At 34.3% G+C, this 23,942-nt stretch overlaps 1 protein-coding gene across 2 annotated transcripts in view; it reads right to left on the bottom strand.

Annotated features, from left to right (window-relative positions):
* Col4a5 (collagen type IV alpha 5 chain) overlaps positions 1–23,942 on the bottom strand; it is a 187,781-nt gene that overhangs the window by 37,352 nt on the left and 126,487 nt on the right. For both annotated transcript variants that reach the window (XM_028767456.1, XM_028767457.1), the window contains exons 30-37: positions 14,970–15,083; positions 12,374–12,541; positions 11,284–11,373; positions 10,080–10,229; positions 7,459–7,557; positions 6,053–6,142; positions 5,279–5,418; positions 854–980 (exon numbers count right to left, since the gene is read on the bottom strand). In XM_028767456.1, coding sequence (XP_028623289.1) covers positions 854–980; positions 5,279–5,418; positions 6,053–6,142; positions 7,459–7,557; positions 10,080–10,229; positions 11,284–11,373; positions 12,374–12,541; positions 14,970–15,083 — 978 coding nt within the window. The remainder of the gene's footprint in view (positions 1–853; positions 981–5,278; positions 5,419–6,052; positions 6,143–7,458; positions 7,558–10,079; positions 10,230–11,283; positions 11,374–12,373; positions 12,542–14,969; positions 15,084–23,942) is intronic.

The raw sequence follows: 23,942 nt of genomic DNA, 5'->3' as shown, positions 1-23,942 counted from the left end.
ATATATTCTTTCTTTCTTTCTACCTTGGATTACTTGAATTCACATCTTCCTGAAAAATGTGTTGGTCATATCCAGTATTGGTGGCTCAGTTTTAAGCAATTATTTGTTAGATTACTCCTTTTTATTTATGGTTTGTAAAACTGTAAATCTTTAAATATTTGATAGAAAGCATTATATTTTGAGAGTTCATGAAAAAAAATGTGAACATCTTCTTGAAAAAAACTACAAGGTCTCTAAAAGACTCAGTTTAGAGTTACCAAACCACAGGCATAAACTTATTTACAGACAGGAACACTTGTGTGCTTTTCTCTACGTATGTTATACTTCCATTAAAAGGTTAAGAGAAAAATAACCCAAGACCTATCCATGCCACTGTGAAATTCAGAAGCCAAATTAAAAATTACACAGAAACATGAAACAACAGATACAGAAATCTAGGTCAGGCTGTCTACTGGACTACAGTGCTAAGGCTCTTTGCTTGAATGACTCAGTCCTCGTCGTCTGAATGAACACTGAAATTGTTCTACCAATAGCTACCAGCTGTGTACCTGTGGACAATGTTCTAAGAGAATCAGCAGCAGACACGAGCTAGACAGAGTGCATTATCACCTGCAAAAATAGTAAAGGCTCCACCATACAAGTGTCTCTGCCCACAGGATATTGTCCTGCTGTGTCAAGAACACTCATTCTCTCGTTCTCATTTCATACAAAAAAGCATGTGGGCAAACAAATGTTAACATTCTACATTGAGGTTATGCTGCTAGCCAGTACAGGATACAATTCTGCTAAGTACGAGGTTGCTTCCAATACTAATTAGAGTGGAAGAGAAAGGAAAGGGGAAAGGAACACCTACCTGGGAATCCAGGCAGGCCTGGTTGACCTTTTGCTCCAGGGCTTCCTGGTAATCCAGGCAGACCAGTCTCTCCCACAGAGCCTTTGATACCTGGGTTTCCTGGATATCCAGGCAGACCAGGTTCACCCTGAAAACATGAATAAAGAAAAAATTAAAGTCTCTTCATGACCTTGGTTGTAAATGGAATATTATTTATAAGGCTTTTACTGTATGCTAGAAATTCTACTAAGTGCTTTCTACAAATTGCTGCCCTTAATCATCACAGCGGTCTGCTGAGATACACTTGTCATCTCCATTAAAAAATGAGAAGGCCAAATCTCAGAGTAGTCAAGAGCCTGAAGTCTTAGTAAGTAGCAGAATTAAGATTTGGAACAAAGTCTATCAGATTCCAGAGCTCATGCTATTTCTGTGCTATGTGGCTATATCAATCTCACTAATTCTTACCAATCCTATTAGAAAAATAACATTGCCATTTGAATGCTATAGTGATGCTGTTAGTAAGCTGTAGAATCTGAATTTTGACTTTAGATCTTGTAGTGTTCATAGAAATATTCTTTAATGCAATGCAATGTTTATACGAAGCCAGTTGCTACACTAAGTTCTAGTGAAAAAGATGGCCTTTATCTTAATATGAACAATCTACCAGTGCTTCAGTGAACATCTAATAATCTGTATCTTTCATGAAATCATTTTTGAAAAGCTATCTATGTGGCTCATGGGTGGCATGTAGCCAAAGATAGCTATGAATGTGGCTCGACACAAAAAAATACATAAACATGAGACCTTTGCAGTTTTTGATAATTTTATTATATAGTTCTTGACCATGAACTTTATAGATATAAAGTCAAAAGACTAGGTACACATGTGATAGCTACATTAATATTCCTCTATGAGTGTGACAGTTTCATATATATAAATTGTAACTTTAATTTCATTCAAAATACCTTTGTGGCCACAGGCAATGTACATATTGCTATTTCTCCTCAATGAATATTTACATTATATATCTTTAAGTACAGTCTTAAAAGAATTCCTACCTACTTTAACAGTTTTTAAAGTTTTCCTCAATACTAATGAAAACAGTGCACCATAATTCTAAATGTCTACCCCAATACTCACTGCTCTGCTCATGAGGATCATAGCCTCTTCAACAGCACATTAGTGTTCAATATCGTCTAAAAATGTCTCCTCCTTATACTTGTTTGGGTGAATAAGATTTGCCATTTGAAATGCTTGTATTTCTGTATTATGGTGATAGATTTTTTCATTAGTGACCATTTTCTTGCCTTTTTTCTTAAAAAAAAAATGTTGGGCTGAACATGTATGTATTTTCCTGACCCTTGATGAACCAAACACATAGCACATTTTGGGGGTACAAAGTGGGTATCTAATAACAACTTGGCTTGAGTTGGTTTCACATTAGTTGTTATGTAATATTAGCATCTTATCTACCATGGAGCTTCATCCTAGCCTGGCCGCAACTATTTATGAATGATTTAAATTTATATACCAAAATAAAACAAAGAGAAATTCTAATATTCAGTTAGGGGCAAACCTGGAAGACACCCGACCCACTTCTATTTATGATTAGTAAAGTATGTTAAATTCTACAAATGATACCAGTCTCTAAACTGTATTACCTCTGTTCCTTAAGACAATTTTTTATCACCCTCCTGGCAAGAAAATTTTAAATACTTCATGAAGATTTCTGAAATGCATTAAATTTACTAGCTTAAGCTTTATCTAATATTTACTGGGGAAACTCTGGGTTTCAGAAAAGATAAGCTTTAATGAATAAGGAGGAGAGGATTCAGAAAATCAAAAGATCAGATCAGGAATCTCATATATCTCCATAGGAAAACAAAATTCAAGTCAATTTGTACTTTTAGCAAAGCTAGGAGTGACTTGAGTACAGTGAAGTTGCAAATTTTTGCATTCCTTCGAAACTCAGCTTTGATATGGCTTTTGAAATGAAACATAGCAAACTTTAACAAGACTGATATTATCACTGTTTTTAAGGTTGTGATACTGTTGTATCACATATAGTTTGTGCAGAATAGGAACTCCATTTAGTATCTTTTCTCTTGATAAAATTCAAACTGGCAAGCTAAGTATGTTGAACAAAGTCAGTCTTTACTATATCTTATCTTCCAATACTACAATCTATGTCCTCAAATTATGGCTATACTTTGTCCTATTTTATAGATAATATCAAAGTTAATGGGAAAGCTAATCTTTGCCTTTTCATCTGAAATCTTAAAATTGAAGAAGCAATACCAGTAGGAAAAACAGAAACAACAAATGGAAAGTTTTTGATTGGATAGGACAAAACCCATATTCTTCTGAGTAGTAACATGAACCTTACAATGGTAGCCCTCAGTTGGAAGTTGTAGTCCTTATCTGGAGATGCATTTTTATTGCTCTAACCACACACATAGATGATGACTACTACTACAAAAAAAAGTTCTAGTCCTACCTTAGACCAAGAAAGGTAATGAAAGACTGTCAAGTAGGGCTTCTATACTATCCAGCAGGCCTGCTCTTAGCTAGGTACATAAAGAAAATAAAATATCTTCACTCTGATGCTTACCACACTCTATTCAAAATAACCAGAATATGTGTCCACCAACAGACGAATGGATAAAGGAAATGCTGTGCACTAAACTCCGAGTAAGCTCTAAAACAACATGTCACCATGACAACATGAATGGAGCCAGGGAATGTTATGTTCATTGAAATCAATCAGAGAATGATAAATACGAGTAGAATTCTGGTTACTAGAGTTTATGGAAAATAAACAGAAGAGTCAAGCAGAGGGTTTGGGCAACAAGTATGCATATAGTGCCAGATAGATGAAATAAATTTACATGGTTCATAACTTTGAATATAATGCATAAGTCTCTGTGTTTCTGAAACATAGTTTAAATTAACCAGGAATTTGACAGTTTTCTGGACACAGCAGGGTAGTTGTCCACATGAACTTTAGCAGTTGTGATAGTATGTGCAAGACTTGTACAAAATAGAGCCAGACAAAAATCCCATCATGGATTATATGTGCATTGAGGGGGGCGTGGACATGAAGTCCCACCTCTTGCAAAGGAGCTTGTGGCAATTCATGGATGCTGGGAGAGGAAGAGCCAGCTTTCTTCAATAATGTGGCCCCTGAGAGGTTACCATCCACAAATAAGCTCACTATTTTTTTTTAATAACAAGAAACTGGTAGGAGATAATGGGAAGAAAAAATGAAGCCAATTTGATTAAAATGCATACATGAAATTATCAAACAATAAAAAATTTAAGGGAAACTACCCAATGTATACACAAATCAAAACATTATAATGCTTTACTATTTATTATTCTCTTATAAATGCATATAAATAGAGTGTATCAACCAAAATGTAAAACAAAAATCAGTTGACACAGATTATTTAAATAAATTTTAGGTGCAAAAATTTCTACATATTAAATGCATGCATACTTATGAGTCTGGATGTAAGCATGTAATCATGATATTATCCAAACGGAGTTACTGCCAGTATTCTCTCTCTCACTCCCTCTCTTGTGTGTGCATGTGCATGAGGTAGTGAGTATGTGAGTGTGTGTGTGTGTGTGTGTATGTGTGCGTGTGCACGCATGCGCCTGCGCGTGTGGCCATGCATGCAACACAGGCATGCACATTTTGTAGAAACAGTGCTTAAAAGAGTTGGATGTAGTAATACATGCCTGTAATTCAAGTAGTGGGAAAGCTAAGGTGTAGTAGGATATAGAATTTAAGACCAGCCTGGGCTATATAGTGAGTTCCAGGCCAGTCTGAGCTACAGAGAGTGCACTTTGGTATCAAAAACATACCAAATCAAAACAAAGTAACCAACCAAACAAAATCTACATAGCACATATGTAAAATTAATCTGAACATTTTAAGATGAGTAATCTGTTAACCATATGTACTGTATTATACTAGATTGTATTGGGTATTGTATTGAGTGCTGGACCTTACTCATCTTGCTTAAATGAAGTTTTGAACATGCTGAACATTTTAACAAAGTAAGTATGAGAGAGTATAAAATAAGTGCTTCAGGTTTTCTATCTATTTAGCTCTTCCAACTAAGGCAATATTAAATCAATGGGGGAAAACTGATGAATAATACTGCAAAGCTTCTTGGCCAGGCCAAACAGTACCACAAACAATTTAATACATGTTTGTGAAAGGTGATAAACATAGAAAAAATGGCACTGTATTTAAAATGATGATTTCAGTATTGTCATTTATCACTGAAGAAAAGATTATTTATTGAGAAATGGGAAGGAACACATCCTTTGCTCTGAATATGCCTTGTCATTCTGGAGTTCATTTAGTGAAGAATTAGAAAGGAACACAGTTAAAGAAGAGCTGCAGCTTCTGACACATGATCAGAATAGGATTACCTTTGGACCAGGAAGACCTGGAAGACCAATGCCTGAAACTCCAGGTTCTCCTTTATTTCCTTTCTGGCCAGGTAACCCTGGAGAGCCAGGTTGTCCAGGAACTCCAGGAGGTCCAGGAGGCCCATCTACACCTTGAGGGCCTGTGAAAAATATGTGACGTATAATATTTAATAGGATAGTCTTTATTCATGTCAAACCTAAGATGACTGTGACCCAGCAAAACTATCTTCGGAAAAAAATTTGGCAAACTGACTACATACAATGAGCCTCACACACAGGCTTATATAATCACCTATTTCTAAAGAAATTTTGATGAAAAAAAAAGAGCTAGAGAACACATGTGTTTGTGAATTCTAACTTTTTAATTTCTTAAAATTCTGTTCTTTATTCCTCACTTCAAATATGTCTTTGTAGTGAGAGATCTATACATGGTTATTTTAGAGAGTAGAGAGTGCCTTACTCATTCTATCATATATAATATCACTTACCTACATTTCCAGACCTTAACATCTTTTCTGATAAAAAGAGGTTGGGTCATAGGTCAATTGGCAGTGATTGCCTTGTGTGAATAAAGCTGTAAGTTCGATCTTTCATACATTATAAACATGGCATAGTGTCAAGCACTTATAGTCCCAGTAGTTTGGGGGTAGATACAGAAGAACTAGCTATGTAGCAAGTTCAATGATAGTCTATGCTACACAAGACTCTGTCTCAAAGGAGGGGGGAATGGTGAATATTAATAGGACTAAATGACTTAACTTTTTCATTACTCACCGGGAAAACCCATGTCACCGATGTTTCCTTTAGGTCCAGGAGGTCCTGTAAGTCCTGGTGGACCAGGGAGACCAGGATTACCCTTGGGACCTAGAAAAGTAATATTGATAAAATTAAAGCAATGAAAGTGGCATCATGGCATTGGAAAAAATAATTTCATTGCATTATAGTCTACAGACATAAGTCAGTGCGAAATAGGCAAGGAGTACCTCAGAAGTTTTTTTAGCGTCATACCAGAATATAATTATGTTAATACAGATCTTTAAACTCAACCTCATAAAGATAAAGGCAATTTTACTTGAGCACCTAGGTTCTACTCCTAAAATAATTCCATGCATTTGATGTTCTGTTTTGTTGCACATGTATAACTACCCACTTTCTGTTCTCACAGATAAATCCAATATAAGAATGTTTAATAAAACTTCAGCAGTAGGTTTGTGTCATGACAGAGCCCCACTATGATAGGCGAGAGAGAGAGAGAGAGAGAGAGAGAGAGAGAGAGAGAGAGAGAGAGAGAGAGAAGGGCTCCTGCGTTGATGGAGAGATGCTAGATTGATCTGGATGTGATTGAGGGGTCTACTTTGAACATCACCGGTGCTTGAGTTGAGCTGTGTGATGTCACCTACACACACAGGTATCTTACCATAAATAAATAAATAAATAAATAAATAAATAAATAAATGTCTTTTTCTTTTTTTTCACAGTGACTTCCAGCTTTAGGTACAGAATTCAGAAGATGTTGGGAAGATTCAAGGAGTGAATCTTTCTGATTCTATCAAGATAATGTGATATATGAATAAGATGGCAAATAGTTGGCCTTCAGGGCTCTTTTAAGAGGATAAAAATCAGCTGTTTTTTACTTCCTTGGGGTTGAACTAAAATAAAACAACTGAAAGATTTATTAGAATTAAGATAAAAACAAGGATAAAAAACTTGTTCCCTGTAAGAGCATTTGTGCTATAACAGACTACAAAGAGGACTGTGAAACTTTTGTTTCTGAAAGTTTTAAAAATTTAAATTGCAATCATGTGTTTTACACTGCAGAATAATGGACTTGTATGATGTCAACAAAGAACCAAAAACAACTGGAACAGGTGATTTAGTCATGCTTCTACCAGGTAATTGTATTTATATGTTGGAGAGTTTGTAATAAAATATAGCACCTTACTTGAATCAGAGTTCTAAATATATTATATTGTGAGAAAAATATGAATCTGAATAAGCAAAATGAAATGTCCTATATATCTTCTCAATTAAAACTTGAGTCAAATGTCAACAATTTTTCCAAGCATAGCCGCACTTAGCATGAACAGATCCAGATCATCATTAAACTGGAGAAAGACACAAATACTTCCTCGGGGATCTCTGTCAGTCATCAAAGTGCCACAGTGGTGTATTTTACATACCAGGTAGTCCTGGTGATCCTGGTTGTCCACTCAGTCCAGGTTGTCCTGGGTCTCCAGGTAGTCCCTGATACCCTTTTGGTCCTGAAAGCCCAGGAATACCTTCCAAAGATAAGCATAAAAATCAAGTTAGGTTGATTCTTACAAATAAACCAAATAATTTTGCTAAAAAAGCTGCTTAACTGTTGAACTGTATGTAAGTGAAATGGAGAAACTGGTGTTCTCTCTCTGTGTCTATCTCTCTGTGTCTATCTCTCTACGTCTGTCTCTGTCTCTGCTCTGTGTTTGTGCATGTGTATGAGTGTGTGTGTGTATGAGTGTGTGTGTGTGTGTGTGTGTGTGTCTGTCTGTCTGTCTGTCTGTCTATCTGTCTGTGTTGGGAGACTGCTGCACTTTAACCATTTTCCTAATTCTGTGCTCTGTGACAATAGTTCATGTTCTGACAGTCTAATTGACTTCCCAAATCAAGAAGATAAAGTTCCTAGGACAAGTGAAAATGAAAAGACCACCAAAAATATACAACAGACATCAACTTGAAGATGATGTCTAGGGAAGATAAAATGTTATGGATAGAAACAACCCTTGACATAGCACTTGGAAGGGTAAGGATGCTCCCCAGGGTGTCTGCCAAGTTTTGGGAATAATGTAACAAACTTTCTTAAAATTGGCAGTGGTAGTTGCAGCATCTTTGTCTCTAACATGATACAGATATGGGTAATGAATTATTAAGATGTCCCTGGAAAGTAATAGGATGGGAACTAGCTCATAATCAGATTTGATTTCCAGCATTTCAAACAAGAACAACAACAAAATAATGTTCAATGCTTGGCCCTACTTACTTGTATCAACAATAACAGTGGCCAAATTGGTGATAATTTGATATGCTATGAACTATTAGTTTCTCCATTTTTTACTGTCTACCATTAAAAAAAGTCAACTTTCTCTTTGTTTCTGTCTCAAAGTCTTTTCTTGTTATTAACTTTACAGTAGAAGTCAAGTATATTTTCCTGCCCTATAATTTGCAAAACTCGATTAAAAGACAACAACTAATAACACCAGAAGCTGGTAAAACTACTCAGTGGATAAGGGAACATGCCACCAAGCCTAAAGACCTGAGTCTAACCTTCGTAGCCCACATAGTGGAGAAGTATAAGTTGTCTTCTGTCATTCACATGGGTATTGTAGCATATATATATATATATATAAACCAACCAATCAGCTAATCAGAAATCAGAATCTGGTTTTTAAAAGAAGAGATAACTTAGAAAGACATTTCATTTTTCTTATCCTAAATTTTACCTCTTTTGGTACTTTTAGAAAAACTTTAACATACAAAATAATTTTAATTAAAATTTTCATTAAATCATACTCAGTGAGAAGCTTATAACATTTACTTACACATGTGCACACACACACACACATTTACAACTGACAACATTGATAGAACACAAAAAGCTGCAAGTGCTTTTTCAAAAATTATGTTACTTTTCTATGTATGCCTTATACATTAACTTATATATATACATATATATGTATATATTATATATACATTGTGTTTTTGATGAACCACATTATACGTCTATGAAAAGAAACCAATATTTTTACAATTTAAATTCATTGTATACATTATACTATTCACCATTATTCGGTTTCTAGGCAAAAAACCTTTTTCTCTTTCTATGCTTCTGTGGTACTTCTGGAAACCGGAAGGTATTTAAGTTTATATTATTTATGAATGTATTTACTTTGTATGTATTTATGTATGTGTGTATACACATGCTAATAGGTCTGTTTGCTCATATGTCTTTGCAGGTACACACAGAGGCCAGAAGTTAGAATTGGATGTCTTTATAGATTGCTTACTCCTTTGTTTATTGAAGATAGGTCTCTCACTTCACTAAAAAATCTTCCAGAGTTTGCTTACCTATCTCTTTCTCAAAAGTGTTAAGATTATAGGCAGGTACCTGTGTTGCTTTTATGTGGGTTCTGGGATCCAACCTCCAGTTTCATGCTTGCATAACAAACAATTCACTGAGTCAACTCCCCAGCTCCCCAAATCTGCTTTTAAAACTCCATAGGTAAATCATAGGTAAATAATAAAGAAAATATTCTAGCAGAAAGTAATCAATGAATCATCATGAATCAAGTGAAAATATTCACTATCAAAATTGTATGTATCTAATTGATTTGCTGAACATTGTAACTCCAAATTACTTCTCTGGTGCTTAAAAATAAAATGTCAAGGTCAAGGGAAGATGGCTCAGTAGGTAAAAGTGCTTGTGAACAGCCCAACATCCTGAGTTCAATCCCTGGAATTCACAATGTGGATGGAGAGAACCAACTCCTGAAAGTTGTTCTTTGACTTCTACATGCACACACGCACACACACACACACACACACACACACACACATACACACATACATACACATACACCATACATAAATATATACATACATGAATAAATACGTGTAAAATCAAACTTCAGGAACTGGGTATATATAATATATAGTTCACTGAAAGGGCATTTGTTAGTATCCATATGACTGTGTGTGCTTGTTAGCCTGTGCCCTTCCAAAAATTAAATCTAAGATGCGCAAATAACATTTGTGAATATTCACTTACCTGGTAAGCCAGGCTCACCCTTTTCTCCTTTCGATCCCAGGAAATCTGGATGCATTGGTCCAGGAGGACCTGGAAGGCCAGGCTCTCCCTTACCACCCTTTTCTCCTGCAGGGCCAGGAAGACCTGGCTGACCTTGCATGCCATCATCACCTAAAATCAACAAAACACATCAAATTTATTCATCCATAATTAATGTATGTAAAATTATCATACGTCTCATAACTTAGGTAAACTTCTAAGCACTCAAAACTCAAAACATGTACATAACAATGTCTGCCAATAAATGACTTGAGTGCATATATGTTTATAAACTCAGGTAATAATCTCTCTGCTTTCTGGTCTGTGATTACAGGCTCATGCATGGGCCTCAAATGGAGTGTCTGGGTTACTAACTCATAGTCAAAATTTCTGATGCAGTACTGTTCCTGTCTAAAAGAACTGTAGGGACAAAAATGAAGAAGAGACTGAAGACAGGAGCTTAGCACGGCTGTCCTCTGAGAGGTTCTACCAGCAGCTGACTGAGACAGATGTAGGTACTGACACCCAACCATTGGACTAAAGTCAGGGACCCCTATGGTTGAATTAGGGGAAGGATTGAAGCTGAAGGGGAGAGTGACCCCATAGGAAGACCAGCAGACTCAACTAACCTAAACCCCATCAATTGAGCCACCAAGGAGGAACATACAGTGTCCAGTGAGGCCCCATTTATAGCAGAGGTCTGCCTGGTCTGGTCTCAATGGGAGAAGATGTGCTTAATCCTCAAGAGACTTGAGGCCCCAGGGAAAGTAGGGGCCTAATGGGGTGAGAGCACTCTCTTGGAGGCAAGGGAGGGAGGAATGGGATGAGGAACCATGGGAGGGAGGACCAGGAGTAGGAGCAACGATTATAAGGTAAATAAACAATTTTTTGAAAGAACGTTTTCAAAAGTAAATCAACAAACTGTAAGCATTTTTATTAGTATTAATGTCTAAAATAATAAAAATAAAATATATTCTTATCTTTTATCTTTTGCATCTATTAATACATTTTATTCTTTAACAATTTCATAATAATATAAAAGAAGACATTTTAATTAACACATCACAAAGAAACAAAATACTAAGCGTTGCTAGTTTTAAAATAGGGAAACCAGAACCTGTATTGACAGAATAGAATGTTTAACTTTCTTTGTTACACATATATGTCAGTAAACTCCAGCTCTTACCTTTAAGACCAGGAGCACCACTCCTGCCGGGAATTCCCAAAGGTCCAGGTGGGCCTGGAGGTCCCATCATACCCATTTCACCTTTGACACCTTTGGAAAATATCAGTTACTAAATTTCCTGGTTTGGGACTTTGAAAAGATAAGATGGACTTTTAAAGATATCAATTGGAAAACTAGGAATGAAAGGAAAGCTCAGTGAGATTTTACCCTTTCTTAGCACTCACTCCTGAACAAAACTCACAGATATTCACAGAAGATAGTACAACTCTCTAGGCTACAAAATAATTCACCAAACAGGGTGCCCTGAAACTAACTCCCCCCTCTCTATCTCCCTCTCCCTCCATTCCTTCTTCCCTCCTTCCCTTCCTCCATCCTTCCCTCTGTCTACGTTCTTTCTGTCCTTCCCTCCCTCCAAAAAGCACGCTTTTATTTTTATTTTATGTGTATAGATGTTTTGGCTGAATATGTCTGTTCTGTGCACTATGTACATGTAGTACCCCCAGAGGCCAGAAGAGGGCACTTGATCCTCTGGGACTGGAATTACAGACAGTAGAGAGCTGCCTTGAGTGCTGGGAATTCAACCCCGGTTCTCTCAAAAAGCAGGCAGTGATTTTAACCACCGAGATAGCTCTTCAGGACCTCTTTTTTGTCTCATGAAATTCTTTCTTTTGGAAGCCACTTGCAATGGAGGGATGATAAAACGATGAGAAGAGGTATTATGAATGATTAGATGGCACATGAGCTAAAGAATACCCAAGTTTCAGAAAAGTGTCATCATAGAGTTGGATTCGTCCACTCTAATCATTCTTATTGGAGTCACATGAATTATAGAAAATAATCTGTTAAAGGCACTCCTTGATTTCTGATGCACAGAATCTTAAGCAAAATGTTTGAAAAGTTACTTTCAACCATCACATTTTGGATCATTTATTATATAGTAATATATAACTGGTACTGTCACACATTCATACACTTAACATTCTTCCTTAATAGATAGTATCAATTCATAAAATACAATATGAATATTATTTGTCAGTCATATTAATATTAGTTTAACTGATCGACAGTCAGACAGATTATTAAACATTACCTGGAAATCCAGGGACACCTGCTCTTCCAGGGATACCAGGTGGTCCTGGAGGTCCGATAAGACCGGGGTCTCCAGGGAGCCCTGGACTACCTCTCTCTCCAGGCAGTCCTGGAACATCAAACCCAGGGGGTCCTGGATCTCCCTTTTCTCCTGGTATTCCATGTAAGCCTAGTTAACAACATATTAACGTAAGTATTGATGAGTCTTCACATGATAGATCTGGTTATTTTTCTAGCAAAGAAGTGACATGATCTGTATAGGATAAACTTAGGAGAGTACATTACAGAAACTTTAGCCATCACGCATGTGAAAATGATTAATGAAAATCCAGCTTTAACATTTTAAATCATATTTCTTGAAGAGAAATTTTCCTCAAATTGTTTTGGTAAAATGCAATTTTTAAAATTTCAGTTATTTTTTTACTAATTTTTAAATTAAGTACAATTTTTTTTTACCAAAGCCATGAAAAAAGAGCCCAGCTTTCTGGTTATACTATTCAATAAATAGGATTATAGCATTAAGTTGTTAAATTTGTAAAATATTTGAATGCACACTCTCAAAGTTTATCTCATTGTAGATTGTTAACACCTTATGCTTGTCGTTGGCCCACTGACCACAGGTAGATTTTCACTGTTCAATTACATTACCAATTATTAATGCATAAAATAACAATTTATGAACAATTATCAAATAAGTCAATTTGTTTTTTTAACAATTTGATACAATCAGTTCTTACTATTTTGCATTAAGTTTTCCATTGCATTATCTTGTTTTAAGTTTTATTCTAAATTAAGTTTTATAATTAATGTTATAATTTGGTATTACATTTTTGATGCAAAAGAAAACAAGTATATAAACTGTCAGTTTCTGTCATGCATTATAGCACAGGTTTAGCAAGATACTAGTAGTGTTCTCGCTGATCACCCTTCTATATAAGAATCAAGATAGTTTAAAAAGTGTTAAATTAATATTTTGCATTGGTGATGATAATAACATTTATCTTAAAATAAATTTATATATTGAGAATCCATTGAATAACTATTTTTTGTTAACTGTTGAATGCAATTGATACTAAAGTCTACCGCAAAGAAAATATTTACAGGCAAATATATGAGGGTGAATTAAAAGTTATTAACTGTCGCTGTTCTGATACTATGCAGTCTTTGTGATTTATAATATATGTACATATGCTACTGGGGGTAGAAGAAAGCAGTATAGAAATAGAACAATAGATGTTTTGATGAAACAATTGCAAAGTATTAGCTATAGTTTAAAATAAATATTACAATTTTATATTTTATTCAGATGCTTGTTAACAGTGTTTAAAATTTGCATGCAGCTGTGATGTAACAATTCAAAATGCTTCTACAGAGTCATGTACTTTTTCAAACTAAAAGAAACAACAAAATACAGACGAAGTGATGAAATCATTCTTTGCGAAATATCAGTTTAAGTCTGTAATAGAACTGAAAATAAGTTTTTCTTCAAGATTGCACTGCTATGCAGGTTAAGCAGAGTGATTTTTGTTTTTGTTTTGTTTCATTTTTTGTTCTTTTTTTCGTGAATGGTGAAGCAACTCTTTATAGCAACCTCGTTCAAAACATGACTCCAAGTTTTTTTATGTTTCAATCAGTAATAACAACATGCCAGGGGCCGTAAAAAGTACAATGTGCCTTCAAATTGAGTTTTAAAATAGTACATGAATAAAAATAACCCTTATGGGTGTTTTATACTGTTAACTATAGTTTTGAAACTCTTAATGCAAAAACCAACAACATACTTGGTGTCATTTAAGGTCAGAAAATACCTATGTTCAATATATGTGCATCTGAATTGTATTCAATTTTCTGATGTGTTCATAGGAATTAAAAAATGTCCCATGTTTGTTTTCATTTTATGAACATTACAATTAACAAAATGTAGGGCTGAGAATGTTCCTTATGGTACCTGAGTAAATAGATAATGTGAATTCACTCAGAATCCACAATTAGTACACACTCTCATACAAATAAATACACAACAGCCATATGATTCCTATCTATGGAGGTAAAACCACTAGTTACATGTTTACAAAACCTTTACAAGTATCTAATTGAAAAAAAAGAGCAGTTACAAAGTTATTTCCAGTAGAGGAGCAAAAAGGAGGGGATCGACTTTACTCCTTTTAAATAAAAGGAAGTAAAATGCCTATGGTGTATTTTTATAGAACATTCTTGTGAAACCCTAACAATGGTTAATGTGCTGATAACTTAAATACGTTCTACAGACAAGTCCTGTATATTACTGCATTACAGTTATTCTGGTCTGAAATAATAAGCATGAACAGTTTGAGGTCTATGTTTTTAAAACTCTGTATTGTTCAATGATTCTATGGTAATGGTAACTGCAATTATCAAATTTTATTATTAGAATAGATGGATTTTTAGATGAACAGAAGGGGAAAATATCAAGTATTATATCAGCTCTGATGCTGTGACCTATAATTTACAATTTGATACAATTATATACATACATGGATTACCTCTTAAATTACATTACTGGAAGACATTCATATACACTGTAAGTCCTAGAAGATGCACATTTACTGTAATCTTACCAGGTTGGCCTATTGGCCCTGGAGTCCCTGGTGGTCCTGGTGGTCCCTGAAGACCAATTCCTGGCAGCCCTGGAGGCCCTATTGGGCCAGGTTGTCCATTTGGTCCAATATCACCTTTTTTAAAAAGCACAGTTTACATATTGAAAATAACAGTAGTTTTTTTTCTATTTCCTTCATTCTTCTCTCATACAATACATCCCCAACAGCAGTTTCTGCCTCCCTCCCCTCCTCCCACACTCCTCTAGTAGCTCCCCTTTCACCCATATTGACTGCTCCTCTGCTTCCCTTCAGAAAAAAGCAGACCTCCCTGGGGTATCATCCATACATGGCAGAACAAGATGCAATAAGACTAGTTTATCCAGGAAGAAAAGGACAAGGAAGTATCCAAAGCAGAAATCCCATTCCTAGTTGAAGTCTTATTTAACACAAGGCCAGAAGTCAATGTCAGTACTTGTCTTCTCAAAACAGCAACAAGATTACAACCTACTTCATACTAGATAACTTTTTGGTTATAAAAATATAGTTTTTAATCACTTATGCTGAGAAGTAGATAAATTTCAACATCTTCTCTTTTATTAACTAGGATTATGGCTGAAAACATGCTCAAGATTTTCCCATCTTGCCTACAATATTTTGACATTTGAAACTTCACTCTCTGAATTCCCTGTCATTCACACTTTTCAAAATTACTACATCTATTAAGATTTGCTTAGGAATCACTGAGGAAGAGGGATAGAAGTGAATGTAAGAGCCAGAAATCAGGAATGTCCAGAGAAAATCAGTGTCTTCTAGATATGACAGGACAGCTGCACTTAGGGACCCAACAGTAGCTGCAGTTGCCTGCACAGGATCAAACCAATCTATTGTCCTGCTCAGGGCTGAAAAGCTGTGCTCATATGCCCCCATTCCTGGCATAGGAGATATTGACAGTTGATGGCTTCTAGGGAAGGGGAAGTCAGTTCTCTTTAAGGGTGTGTCCTGTGGTATGTTGTTCCTGTTCTAATAGACCTGAGTATATGAGATGCACACATTTGGACTTAGTGAATTACTTTTTAAGACGACAGAAAATTGGGAGACAAGGAAGGTAAAGGATAGATCTTGAGAGCATTCTAGGCAAGAGTCAGAAAACTACATAGTATGTATGAATTTCTAAAAAACTAATAAAAACATTGTATTTTTAAAAACCTATTCTTTCATCACACATTTGGATGAGTTTTGAGAAGTGTATACAGTTGTATAACTGCCACTAAAATCCAGATTTAGAACCATTTCACCGATCCTCAAAAGGATTGGTGATCAGTTGTTGATCCCTGTCCACATGCCAAGTTTCTTACAACTACTCGACTACTTTATTTCTTACAGGTTTTCCATTTTCAGAATGTCTCAAATGCAATTACGCAGTATGTAGCTTCTTGAGTATGTCTTTTTTTTTCACTTAATATGATGCATTTGAAATTCATTTATGCGTGTTGTTATACAGATATCCAGTTGTTTTAGCACTGTTTGTTGAAAAGATTTATTTTCCTACTGAAATTGACTGTGTAAATTTTTGAAAGATACATGTTGGGCTACGATTTATGTCAGCAGTTAGAATGTATGTTTAGCATGCATGAGGTCCTGGACTTGATTTCTAACACTACAGATCGAATATTTCATTGTATAAATACACTACATTGTATTAGTCTTTGTTGTTTGATGGACACTTGGGCTGTTTCCAATTCTTGTTGATTATGAATAAAGCTCCTATGAACAGAGACTTACAGATTTTTATGCAAAGCTTCATAGTTTTCTTTAATAAATACCTAGAAATGATTTTGCTGTTTCAGAGAGTAAGACTGTGATTTACTTTTTAATACACTAGCACAACATATTCAAAGTTGTCCTTGGTCCTGTGCTGGAGTTTGAAGTGGCTGCACTGTTTTGGATTCTAACTAGCTGTGTGAAAACTATTATTCTACATATTTGTTGGCAATTTTTCTTGTTCTCAAAAGGAAAGCTAATTCTTATAGTTATATATCTATCTCATTGTTGCTTAAAGTTACATTTTGCAGATGACTGTATTGAAGATTCTTACATGCATCTTCTTACCATTTGAATGCTTTTAGGGGTGAAATATAAATATATTTAAATTGTTGCCAACATTTCTTAACTCTACTTTTAAATTTGGTAAATGGTTTCTGACTGCTGAGTTTTAAGGATTTGTATATATATTATGCTTACTAATACTTTGTTAGATACATGAAATGAAAATATTTTATTTTAATGAAGTCCGAATTAGCAGTTTTCCATTTGATGATTTTTTTAGTGTCCTATTCAACAATTCTTTATCTAGGTTATGATCATATAGATTTTTGTTCTATGATTTCACTTAAAATAAAACAAAAATTGACTATACCCTAATGTTTACACTGTCTATGAGCTGAGAATTTATTTTATTTTCAAATCACATGGAACTTAATATTGATTATCAACTTAACAGGGTTTAGAGCCAAGCCTCTAAACAGGCTTGTAGGGAATTATTTAGACTAGATTAAGGTGAGATGGTCCACCTTAAAAGCAGCTGACTCCATTCAGTGGGCCATGGTCTGTGACTATGAAAAGGAGAAAATGAACCAGTGTGACAAAATAACTGACAAAAGACTTAGAGAAGAATTCATTTCTGTTCACAGTTCTAGGGTAGAGTGCATCAGGAAGGAAACGTCATGAAATCAAGAGCTTAAGACAGCTCTTGTTATCACATCCAAAGCAAAGAGAGATGGACATTTGTACTTGGTTCATTTTTTTTTCTGAAACAGAGCCTTCCTTGTGGCCTGAAACCAAGTACTCTAGGATGTCCTTTAACTTGAGACAATTCATCTGCCTCAACCCACCATATGCTGAGTCCAAAGGGCAGCTAACAGGTTTTCTTGAGTTCATAAATTTATAAAAAGTATTTTTTACAGAAATGGATGTTTAATTTTATCAAATAATTTTAAGAATATTTAAGGTAATAGTATAGATGTAATTGTTTGGGCTGTTGAAATAGAAAATTATACTGGATACTTTTCAGATGTCAAAGCAGCTTATAGTCTAAAGATCGTGATGCTTTTGAAGGTCATGCTGGAGTTACTTTTTAGGTATTGTAATATTTGATGTGTTCTTGTTGTTTGGAAAAATTTTTACCTATTTGTTCTTCAGAGATTTTGGCCTATAACTTAGGAGTTCTTTTGTTGTGTTTTTTTGTTCATTTATTTGTTTTGCTTTTTTTTTGGCCTGGATTTGATATTAGAGTAATCCTACCCTTATAACGATTGGGAGGTGATCAAGCCACAGTATTCTACCAGGTAAGAAGCTGTGTAGAGACAATATTACTGCTTTTTAGAATGTTTGATACAAATTCCCAGAGACCTGGACCTGAAGGGTTTTTTGTTTGTTTGTTTGTTTGTTTGTTTGTTTGTTTTCTGTTTTTGATAGATGAACTGTAACTACAAGCTCATTTTTAGAAAGAAAATCTATAATTTCATTATCAATGATCATCAATAAATTTTATCAATACATTGTTACTGGTCCACTTTCTCTGTTACCATTTATCAGCATGTACTTATTTGTTGTGGCCTTCTGCTATTCTTTTAATGTCTGCAATGGAACTGCAATGATGTCTCCACTTTCACTCTTCTTTCACTTTTCACATAGCTCCATTTACATGGTCATCTTGGCTCAATGCTTACTAGTTTTACTAGAGTTTTCATAGGATCTCATTTGGATTCATGTGTGTATCAGTTCTATTGAACTTTTTGAAGAAACTCATTTGGATTCACATAAATTTCCCTTTTTAAAATTTCATATAAATTGATATATATTATCCTGCAAACATTCTCTTCAAGTTATCTTTATCATTTTCTAAAAAATAGTAATTTAAGATTCTTCTTTGCTTAATATAATTTTTAGCACAAAGACTTCATTTTGATCCACTAGATACATTTTATATTCATATTAACTCAATTAGACATATTAGTTAATTTTTCTAAGGATGTCTTCTTTGGTTCATGGTTTATTTATATATTCCAGTTATATTCTAAATACTTTAGGATTTTTTCAAGCATAACTATCTTCCTGGTATAATTTCCTTATTTAATTTTTCTGTTATTGAATTATTTTTACCCCCCTTCTCTGAACCCCTGCCCCTGGTATTGACTTTTTAATAAATATATTTTTAATTTTCTAAGGTTTGTTTAAGGGCCATGAGTATACCCTTTCTTCGTTAATGTTTCTGTTTGTGCAAGAAAAATAAAGGTTTTCTGTTCCTATTGAGTGACATGGGCTACAAATAACAATGTTAATAAATTCCTGACACCATTCTACTGGGATTATTTTTATACCCATCAACATAATGTCAAGACTAAGTACCATATATTCATTAGATGAGGGTGGCAAGTAAAAAATCACCTAATGATGGACACTACAGCATTTTCAATTTTCTATCTGTAATTCTGTATTTGCTTTACTTAAAATAGCTGCTGAAATTCTATAAACTTACACCATTTAAAATATATTTTCTTATATTCCAAACTTACTTTTCAAATTTATAATATTTATAATTCTAACTTCCATTTTAAAATATTATGCATTAGGTGTTCATTTTGTGAGATCATTTATTCATGTCAATTTGAAAGAATTCATTCTTTCCTTACTGATTAATGAAAACACTATTGTGAAATCTTAAGTTTCGGAGCCGGGCGATGGTGGTGGTGGCGCACGCCTTTAATCCCAGCACTTGGGAGGCAGAGGCAGGCGGATTTCTGAGTTCAAGAGTTCGAGGCTAGCTTGGTCTACAGAGTGAGTTCCAGGACAGCCAGGGCTACACAGAGAACCGAGAAACCCTGTCTCGAAAAACAAACAAACAAACAAAAAAAGAAATCTTAAGTTTCTGCATGGACATACGTATGCTTCAGAACACTTCTCCTACTCCACTTGTTGTCACTGCACAGGTTCACAATATCAGTGGCATTATAATGTCATAATATCAGTGACATTTTAACATGCACTAATGTATATTTGGTAAATACTAAGGTTTTAAATCAGTTACATGAAATGCTTCTGGATTATTACTTAAATTTCCATTGAAATGATTTATATTTATAAATGGGGATAATTGACAACAGCCAGACTTCTCACTAATATGTAGGATTTAAAAAAAACAATTTCAAAATATCAGGTTGTTAATAGTTTATGGTTTTGTTATAAATATATTATTCACATTTTTTTATTTTGAGAAATGAACATTTTGTTACTATCAAAAGTTTTTAATTTTAATACATCCAAATAAATCATTTCATTTGTCATGGTACTTTCTTCATTATTTCTCCTGATTAAAATATTCTTTCAAAAGACTCGGGCATATTGTCCCATCCTACATCTCCAAAAGACCTCAAATGAGATCCTGGAAAGAAGTAATATGAGAGGTAAACAGACTGCTCCCAAAGTCATCATTTTTATTCTTTTATTCATATAATTAAGTTTTGATATTCAAGCTTACATATATTTTCTATTTATCATGTGTATTAACTTTTAATTTTATTGCTGGTGTCCATATTGTTTTGAAAAATGACACACTAATTTGTTTTTTTTCAGTTAAGTCATTGAGTTTGAAAATCTGATATTTGTTCCAACTATGTCTAATATTTGAAGATTCTGGAGATGTTGGTCCTGCACCTACTATACAAGTAATTTACCACTGAGCATAAACCACACCCATGTTGGATAAATTTTGTATTGTAGTCTGCTAGCTAAGTTTTGACAATAACATATTGATTCAAAACTTAATTGTTACACTCATTCATAAAAGTTATCAACGAGAAAACTACCATCATATCAATACTATCTACATCAGCAGTTCTCAACTTGTGTGTCACAAACATTTGTGGGTCACATATAAGATATCCTGCATAACAGATATTTACATTACCAGTCATCACACTAGCAAAATTACAATTATGAATTAGCAACAAAATAATTTTGTGGTTGGGGTTCACCACAACATGAGGAACTGCATCAAAGGGTTGTAGCATTAGGAAGGTTGAAAACCACAGATCTAGATTTTTTTTTAATAATACAGAGCAACTTCTGAGATTTTTCAAAAGCATAATTTATGCCTTTGTGTTTCTAGTGACTCAATTATTACACAGTCTGGCATATGAATATAACTACTGGACAAATGAAGGATTTGCATAGAAAGAGATGCCCAAATACTAATTCTTCTAGCCTGTTAAAAACTATACTTGAAGCAGGACCCAATACCTTTCATTCTTCAAATCTCATCCTTAGGGAGATAGGAACAGGAGAATAATGAGTTCAAGACCAAGCTGGGCTAAATAGCGAGTTTTGTCGGAAACCAAAAACAAAACTAAAAACAATCAAACAAAACATTCCAAACTCTACTGTGATTTTACTATTAAAAATCTAGAAATCCTAAAATTCCTTTAAAATATCAAGCAAATGCATGGTAAAAAAGTTCATGCTTCAAATAGACTCCAGTTCATTTCTTCATAAAAGCGTGTCTCAAAACAGTTAGTGGGTATCTATCTTTCTTAAAAAGACCATCACTCAGAATACTTGATTTGTAATTTTTAGTTATGAGCTTAAAGTTGAGAAAGATAAAGTGATGGAAAACACTACAACTTTGAGTGATTTATAGTCACTCAAAATTATTTAGTCAAAGATGTATAGGTATTAATAAAAGAATTTTCTGTTGTCTCTGACTATTTTGGGAATTTTCTCAACAAAACCCATTCTGGCTAAAATTAAGCTGAGATGTATATTGATTCAATGAAAATCAATTCAACATGATTTAGGAATATAAATTTAATTTAGACAATTCTCCAAAATATTTATCATGAGAATTCTATTCTTAGCAAATTGAACAATGAAATAAAATCAGCTGAGTTAGTGATGTTAAACCTATTTCTTTTTATATTTAAAGATATCAAGTTCAAGAAGGTTAAAGTAGTAGAGAAATGGGGAAATGATATCAACTGTATACAGGAATAGTCTTAAAATGGTAGTTAATTTACTCATAGTAGGGGACACAGACATTTGAACTAGGTTGAGAAGAAAAGTACATACTATAGTTTAAATTTTTTTTAAAAAACCATTTTTTTTACATTATGGGATCGTGTGTGTGTGTGTGTGTGTGTGTGTGTGTGCGTGTGCGTGTGCGCGTGCATGTGTGTGTAAACAATAGGATACTAGTTAAAGGATAGTGAAACAGATGAGTGAAACAGGCTTGTCAGCACAGAAAAGGTCCCATCTATACACAGTATTTGATGTGATAGAAATGGCCAAATAATCTACTGTTGGGCTTCTATTTTAAATAAGTGATATAAATTCAAAGTATTTGAGATTAATGATATCATAGGTCAGAATGTCTTTACAGTTCCTGGCAGGTACATATTTCTTAGATAAGACACAAAATTATACTAACAAAGCATAAATAAAACAATAAAATCAAAACTTTGCATTCAAATACTCTAGGAATACAAACAGGGAACCAACACAGGAATAAAATACTCCTGAGCTTACTCTAAAAAACGACAAGTATTCAGGGTATACTAGGAACACCTTCAACTTAACCTAAGACACAGAACAGCCTATCAATTCAAACTGGTAAATAAAAATAATCCACAAGAACCAATAAAAAAACCTGGCCATCCTATGTCATCAGAGAAATTAAATTAGATTTGTAATTTATGATAATACCACAAAGCAAGTAAAACTTTAATATTGGGGAGAATCATGATTAACTGAAAATGTTATATTAGTGTGAATTATAAGTGGCAATCCATGTTGGACAAAGATCTAATAGTTTCTTATCCAAGTGAGCACACACTTATGAACACAGTTCTAATCTGAACTATATGTATAAGCATACTCAAAGCATATATCCATCAAAAGACTCAGAGAACTTTTCCAACAGCTTCTCTCATAATACTCAGCAATTAGACCCAGCCCAGGTATCCTAACAATGGCAGAATTTACTAGAAATAAGAACTAGTGAGGAAACGTTTCTAAAGACATGCTCAGTGAAAGATACTTTATATGAATGAACATATTGCATGATTCCACATATAAGGATTCTACGACAGACAGAATAACACTATTTTAAAAGAGCTTCATAACAATATTGGTATGGTTGTTACACACTAATTGGAAACTGGAATAAGGACAGTTTCTGTGCGTGTGTGTGTGTGTGTGTGTGTGTGTGTGTGTACCAGGACTTTGAGCATGGGAGGAAAAAGCACTTACAATGAGCTGCATCCCCAGCCCTGGAATATATGATGTTATATTGTATTTGTCACTACATCTGTGGATTTTATATAGAAATAAAATACATAGACACATTTGGGATTATAGTTATTATCTACCTGCTGAGTATTTAGGGAGAAGAGCACCACTTTTGCAACTTGTTTTGATATTCATCAAAAAGAAATCAATGATTATATTTAGAGATGGATAGATGGACAAAGTCATACAAAATATGTATAATAAAACATCGTAGAACATCAGTGATGGATATATAGGGCAGTCATGGTATTGTGTGTTCTACCTAGTATTCTACGGAACTAGGCTGAAGAATGAATCCAGGTCTTTTCACATACTTGGCAAGTTTCCTTCTGTAGAGCTCTATCTCTAGCTATTATCTGAATTATTTTTATTTAAAAATAATTTGGAATGAGACAAAATGTAATATAGAGCCTAAGCAGCAGGCAGATAGCCATTTTGATGTACAATTCTTTTTAATGTTTCTGTGTAATTGAAAACATTACAATGAAATGCCTTAAAATAAAAATTATACTGATAAAGCTACTTACTTCCACTAGGCTAGAAAAAGCCAGGAAATATTTTTGGTTTTGTTTTGTTTTAACCATAGTTGCGAAGGGGTTGGAGAAGACAAGTGCTTTATTCATCATTGGTAGGAGTATAAAATGGCTCAGACAG

Source organism: Grammomys surdaster, unplaced genomic scaffold (assembly GCF_004785775.1).
Source record: "Grammomys surdaster isolate TR1022 unplaced genomic scaffold, NIH_TR_1.0 173, whole genome shotgun sequence".
NCBI lineage: Eukaryota > Metazoa > Chordata > Mammalia > Rodentia > Muridae > Grammomys > Grammomys surdaster.
This window is presented reverse-complemented; position numbering and strand designations above follow the sequence as displayed.